The following is a 7,944-nucleotide window of genomic DNA, read 5'->3' as shown; positions in this document are numbered from 1 at the left end:
ATATGTTTGACATATTATGACAACTTGTTCAACCATTTTGCATGTAAAGACTTATGCAATGAACTAATGCCTAAATGTTGTGGGGGGTGAGACTATTCACAGAGACCCATTATAATACATTTTGATCAACATGACATAAGCAACTGATAATGTAGGAAACAGCAGAGACTTGTACATAATCATTTGCATGATGAACCAAAGCATTTGCAACTTGTTCAAAGAAATGAGAAACTGCTTTCTTGATTTGCACAAGTGACACAATGATGTGAAGATTGAACAAGTAGTTTTGAGAATTTCAATTCTGATCTGAGAAACGAACCAAAGCGACAGAGAAAAACTGTGATAATTGAATTGATTATTGTTCCCCATTGTTACAGATAAAATCTGAGAAACAAAACAAAAGTTTCATTCATATTGACCCTTTTCATCTGCAATCTTATCTGCACAACAGAACTGAATCAATAATCGATAATCACCATGATAGATTTCCACTAACAGTTGGTAAAGGACTGTGTGGTTTTCCTGCGGTCTCTTCTCTCACATTTATTCTTCTTTGGGAAAGAGGATTTTCACTCGTGATGAAAATGGGAGAACTCTCATTATTGTGTGTCCATGTTTGTGAATGTGACCTGGTATTAATGTGTCCTGTGGTGAGTTCAGGGACCGGGGGAGATTTGGATCTCAGTGACAGAGCTCAGTGCTGAGACCAGCCCCCCGCTGTGTGCTCTCACAAACACAAATCCTCCTCCACAGCTTCTATCTCATCTCTCATGTTAAACAAAAGGAGTCTTAATCCGGACTCCTTTAATCCCCGTTGGGTTTGCAGACGCTGCGTCTGAAGGCGGCACATTAATCCCAGAGGCCACCGGGGCCGATCGCAGCGTCTCAGCCCTCCGGGGTTCCTTTCTCCAGCGGCTTTAATCCAACCCGGACCGACCATAAACACTGAGGAAGTCCTTCTTTCTGAAGCTGAAAAATGGAACTTTCCTCCTTCTGTTGCGGCAGATAATTCGCCGCTCTGATGTGGATTTGTGGGGAGATTAAAGCCAACAAAGATTTATGCATTTTTTAAATTACTGAAATACAAACATGAAGCATGAAACTGCAGGCGGGAGGTGTGCGTGGAGAATGAGAACTGTAATAAGAAAAGCAGAGAGTAAATTCAGGAAGAGATTAGCGGCATGTTTTATTCATTTTTTTGCTGCAGCAACATAAATAACGTGACATGGAGAATGTGTAGAGGAAGAGGTCAGTGACTGCAGAGAGGCTGTGGACAACATGTCTCATCACCTCATAGTGTCACACTGTAACACACTGCAACACACTGTAGCATACTGTAGCATACTGTAACATACTGTAAAGCACTGTAACACACTGCAACACGCTGTAACACACTGTAACACACTTTAACACACTGTAGCAAACTGTAACATACTGTAACACACTGCAACAAACTGTAACACACTGTAACACACTGTAGCATACTGTAACACTTTAACACACTGCAACACACTGTAACACACTGCAACATACTGTAACACACTGCAACACGCTGTAACACACTGTAACACACTTTAACACACTGTAGCAAACTGTAACATACTGTAACACACTGCAACAAACTGTAACACACTAACACACTGTAGCATACTGTAACACACTAACACACTGTAGCATACTGTAACACACTGTAACACACTGCAACACACTGTAGCATACTGTAACATACTGTAACATACTGTAACACACTGTAACACACTGCAACACGCTGTAACACACTGTAATACACTTTAACACACTGTAGCAAACTGTAACATACTGTAACACACTGCAACAATCTGTAACACACTGTAACACACTGTAGCATACTGTAACACTTTAACACACTGCAACACACTGTAGCATACTGTAACATACTGTAAAGCACTGTAACACACTGTAGCATACTGTAACACACTTTAACACACTGCAACACACTGCAACACACTTTAACACACTGTAACACCCTGTAACACACTGTAACACACTGTAACACACTGTAACACACTGCAACACACTTTAACACACTGTAGCACACTGTAACACACTGTAGCACACTGCAACACACTGTAACACACTGTAGCACACTGTAACACACTTTAACACACGGTAGCACACTGCAACAACACACTTTAACACACTGTAGCACACTGCAACACACTGTAACACACTGTAGCACACTGCAACACACTTTAACACACTGTAACACACTGCAACACACTGTAGCACACTGTAACACACTGTAACACACTGTAACACACTGTAGCATACTGTAACACACTGTAACACACTGTAGCATACTGCAACAACACACTTTAACACACTGTAGCACACTGCAACAACACACTTTAACACACTGTAGCACACTGCAACACACTGTAGCACACTGCAACACACTTTAACACACTGTAACACACTGCAACACACTGTAGCACACTGTAGCACACTGCAACACACTGTAACACACTTTAACACACTGTAACACACAGCGACACACTGTAACACACTTTAACACACTTTAACACACTGTAGCATACTGTAACATACTGTAACACACTGCAACACACTGTAACACACTTTAACACACTGTAGCACACTGCAACACACTCTAACACACTTTAACACACTGTAGCACACTGCAACACACTTTAACACACTGTAACACACAGCAACATACTGTAACACACTGTAACACACTGTAACACACTTTAACACACTTTAACACACTGCAACACACTGCAACACACTGTAACACACAGCAACATACTGTAACACACTGTAAAACACTGTAACACACTTTAACACACTTTAACACACTGCAACACACTGCAACACGCTGTAACACACTTTAACACACTGTAGCACACTGTAACACACTGCAACACACTGCAACACACTGCAACACACTGTAACACACTGCAACACACTGTAACACACTGTAGCACACTGCAACACACTTTAACACACTGTAGCACACTGCAACACACTGCAACACACTGCAACACACTGTAGCATACTGTAACACACTGCAACACACTGCAACACACTTTAACACACTGTAGCACACTGCAACACACTGTAGCACACTGTAACATACTGTAAAGCACTGTAACATACTGTAACACACTGCAACAACACACTTTAACACACTGTAGCACACTGCAACACACTCTAAAGCACTGCAACACACTGCAACACACTGTAACACACTGTAACACACTGCAACACACTGCGACACACTGCAACACACTGTAACACACTGCAACACACTGCAACACACTGTAGCACACTGTAACATACTGTAAAGCACTGTAACATACTGTAACACACTGCAACAACACACTTTAACACACTGTAGCACACTGTAACACACTCTAAAGCACTGCAACACACTGCAACACACTGTCACACACTGTAACACACTGCAACACACTGTAACACACTGCGACACAATGCAACACACTGTAACACACTGTAACACACTGCAACACACTGCAACACACTGTAGCACACTGTAGCACACTGCAACACACTGTAGCACACTGTAACACACTGTAAAGCACTGTAACATACTGTAACACACTGCAACACACTGCAACACACTTTAACACACTGCAGCACACTGCAACACACTGTAACATACTGCAACACACTGTAGCATACTGTAACATAATGTAAAGCACTGTAGCACACTGCAACACACTGCAACACACTGTAACATACTGTAAAGCACTGTAACACACTGTAACACACTGCAACACACTGCAACACACTTTAACACACTGCAGCACACTGCAACACACTGTAACATACTGCAACACACTGTAGCATACTGTAACATAATGTAAAGCACTGCAACACACTGTAGCACACTGCAACACACTGCAACATACTGTAAAGCACTGTAACATACTGCAACACACTGCAACATACTGTAACACACTGTAACACACTTTAACATACTGTAAAGCACTGTAACATACTGCAACACACTGCAACATACTGTAACACACTGTAACACACTTTAACACACTGTAGCACATTGAAACATACTGTAAAGCACTGCAACACACTTTAACACACTGTAACATACTGTAACACACTGTAACACACTGTAACACACTGTAACACACTGCAACACACTGCAACACACTGTAACACACTGTAACACACTGCAACACACTGTAACACACTGTAACACACTGTAACACACTGTAACACACTACAACACATTGTAACACACTGTAACACACACTGCGATACACACGTACAGGTTCAGCACACTGCTGAGAATGGTAACACTATTAAAGGTTACTATGTGTTACACACACACACATACACACACACACGCACGCACACAGACACACACACACCAGACACGCACACACACACGCACACACACGCATACAGACACACACACACTCACACACACACACCCACAGTTTTATGAGTTCACTTTGTTTACAGACTATCTCAACAGCAGTCAAATATTAAAACTATAGGAAACAGTAACAGAGTTTATGACGCTGTGGTAAAGGTTCAGTTTACTAACATCATGGTTTGAGTTAAAAGAAGTACTGTGTGAAGGTTAGAAGACCTCTGTCGTCATGGTGACAGTAATAACCAGGTAGTTAACACTACAACAGCCTTCACCTAAAGGACTGAGTCTGATGTCCGAGGGAAACTGATATTTCTCTAAGACCTAGACGAGTTTCTCAGGCCGGAGTCGACTGAAGACCTAAACCGACGGCAGCTGACCGACAAACAGGATGAGGTTTGTTCTGTAGAGAGAGGAAGGAAGGAAGGAAAGGAAGGAAGGAAAGGTAGGAAGGAAAGGAAGGAAGGAAAGGAAGGAAGGAAGGAAGTCTCTGAGGTTTGAGGAGAGATAATTAACTCACTGAGGACTCGACACACACACACCTGAATTCACAGTGTGTTTAATCTGTGAGCTTCATTAAAACCCTGACGAGACAGAACAAAGAGCTGACTGCACCTGAACACACACACACACACACACACACACTCCCTGATGACCTGGTGTGTCCAGGTTCAGGACTGTCGCTGATTCAGGACTTTATCTTTTCCTCTTGAGTGTGTGTGTGTGTGTGTGTGTGTGTGTGTGTGTGTGTTGCTGAGTTAACAGTAGAGCTCTAATTACAGACTTCCTCTCTGTCTCTGCTGCTCTTTAATGGACTATTCTGCCAAAAAACAGAAACACTTTCATCATCTTTAAATCTTTCACATTCTCTCAGTGATGTCTGACCTGTGAAGCTGGGAGGTTCATCAGATGCATCATGGGAAAGGTTAACGAGTTAGCTTTTTGAAATGAAACCTCTTCAGACTTGAGGTGACGAGTTGCTTCACAGAGATCGTCCTCCTTGTTCCCCTCACTCTTCTCCTTTCAAAACTCGGAGCCTACATTACCAACAATGCACCTCTCTCTGGCGGCTGGGTGGTAGATTGTGTAAAAACAACAGTACACTAGCTGGTGATCACACTGGAGCAGCTCACTGAGTCTTTATCTCCTGGTTACCTTCATTTCAAAAGTCCTAAAAGTAATTTTAAGGTGTGAACCATCTAAAAATCCCAGTTCAATTCAGGTGTGATCCAGGTTTAATCCAGGTTTGATTCAGGTTTATTTGGGTTCCTAAATGTTTTCAGCTGCAAGCTGACGAGACTTCAAACAGCTCCACCTTCATCAACCAGAAAACTAAAAGCACTGAGTCAACTGACCAACAACCAGCTGAACGTTGCCCCTGACGACCAAGCACGCTCATTAGCCTCACTCCATCACCACCGTTATTAGGGTGTGGCGACCATCTTGGTCTCAGACCGCTCAGAGTTTAATTTCATTCTCTGCTGCTTCTCACACACACACACACACACACACACACACACACACACACACACACAATGCGCCCCCACAGCCGTCCATATGTGCAGTTGTGGGTCGGGGAGAAGGAGAAATCGAACACACCCTCAGGCCTCAGACTCTTTTCAAAGTTAAAGAAAATCCTGATCCAGACTCTTTATCCTATATAGAAGAATACAGAATCAGCTGTGATCAGCTGTGATCACTTCCTGTCTGCAGTGTATCATCACGTTTTACTGTGAAACTGAAGGAAACTTAAAAACTGGAGGATTCTCTATGAAGTTCTACAGACTCTGTTTCTCTGGAGCTTTATTCTGGAGGGACATCAGAGATGATGAGAACCAACCTTTACTTCTTCTCATCAATATCTTATAGGATCCATGACATGAAGAACTGAGAGCAGAGTGAGGTGTTTCTAATAAAGTGATCACTGGGAGAGAGAGAGAGAGAGAGAGAGAGAGGTTTGATCCCCGCTGCCCCCATCAGGTGAACAGAGGAACAACAGCTCAAAGGAAACACACACACACAAACAAACTAGCACTGCTCTGGTTCTACTACTACTGCATAACAAGTACACACACACACACACACACACACACACACACACACACAAAACCTCAGTTTTACAACAATGGGCCCGACAGTCTGATGAACCTCTGGAGGGGACGTCGTCACTGACAGTAAACTGAGTGGTCTGCAGCACAAAGCTGTTAGAATATAATCAATAATGATCAATAATGTTTGATTTGTAGTTTAAATCTAAAAGAGTTCAGTCACACAAACTGATCTACATGATGAAATAGGAGTGGATTCACTATTTTAATGACTGTGTTTCCTCATTTTTACCTTTGTGTCTGTATGTCCACTCTATTCTACTGCATTCTACTGTTTTTTTTTATTCTACTCTAACAACATAAAAACTACAGGTACAGGAAATATGATCAATTATAAAAATTCAACATCACTAAAAACAGTCAGAATTATACAAGCTGCTCGACTCCAACATCTGCAGCTGCTGCAAAGCCACTGATCCCACAGGCAGCCTATCAGCATGATCAATATTAATATTTGACTTTTATTTCAGTATAAAAACTGTTAGAATTCAGAGTTCAATGCATTTCATCTGTGTTGCTTTGTTTTCACTCTCTGCTGTGGAAGCTGCAGCTTCACCAGTATATAACCAGTCAGACCAGTATAACCAGTGTAACCAGTATAACCAGTCTGACTAGTATAACCAGTATAACCAGTATACCCATGTATAACCAGTCTGATCAGTCTGACTAGTGTAACCAGTATAACCAGTATACCCATGTATAACCAGTCTGATCAGTCTGACCAGTGTAACCAGTATAACCAGTCTGACTAGTATAACCAGTCCGACCAGTATAACTAGTATGACCAGTATAACCAGTCCGATCAGTATAACCGGTCTGACTGGTATACCCAGTATACCCATGTATAACCAGTCTGATCAGTCTGACTAGTGTAACCAGTATAACCAGTCCGACCAGTATAACCGGTCTGACTAGTATAACCAGGCTGACCAGTATAACCAGTATAATCAGTCTCGTCTTTGCCTCAGTTCCTTCATTAGTTCTTTGCTTCACATTTTGACGCAGTTTCTGGTTTAAAGTAAAAGTTTTTCTGAGCTGAGATCAGCTGGAGAGAGAGAGAGAGAGAGAGAGAGAGAGAGAGAGAGAGAGAGAGAGAAAGAAAGAAAGAAAGAAAGAAAGAAAGAAAGAACGAACGAAAGAAAGAAAGAAGCAGCAGGAGAGGGAGGGAGGAGATTTTCCAGCTGGAAACTTGGATGCCGACACTGAGTAACTCCCATGTTCACGCCGCTCACCCCCCTCTCCCCCTCCCCGGAGCCCACAGAGACCCGGACCCCTCCAACTGACCAAAACCCGGTCCCCGGTGTGTCGGCTTACCTTTGAAGGTGTCCGCTCGCGCCCCCGTTAGTCCCAGTGAAACCAGTAGGAGAGACGCGGAGAGCAGGAAAGTTCCAGTCCGCTCCATGTTCGCACCAAGACCCT

At 42.7% G+C, this 7,944-nt stretch overlaps 1 protein-coding gene across 1 annotated transcript in view; it reads right to left on the bottom strand.

Moving 5' to 3' along the window:
• LOC111644946 (receptor-type tyrosine-protein phosphatase mu-like) overlaps positions 1 to 7,938 on the bottom strand; it is a 101,682-nt gene extending 93,744 nt beyond the window's left edge. The window contains exon 1 of the mRNA XM_087170317.1: positions 7,840 to 7,938. Within this exon, the coding sequence (XP_087026443.1) occupies positions 7,840 to 7,927 (88 nt within the window). The 5' untranslated portion in view covers positions 7,928 to 7,938. The remainder of the gene's footprint in view (positions 1 to 7,839) is intronic.
• Between the last annotated feature and the right edge of the window lie 6 nt (positions 7,939 to 7,944).

This window comes from Seriola lalandi, unplaced genomic scaffold, assembly GCF_002814215.2.
Source record: "Seriola lalandi dorsalis isolate HSWRI2012SDOR001 ecotype SW California unplaced genomic scaffold, Sedor1 jcf7180002054945, whole genome shotgun sequence".
Classification (NCBI taxonomy): Eukaryota; Metazoa; Chordata; class Actinopteri; order Carangiformes; family Carangidae; genus Seriola; species Seriola lalandi.
Note: the sequence above shows the minus strand (reverse complement) of the source record. Positions and strands in the feature narration are given on the sequence as shown.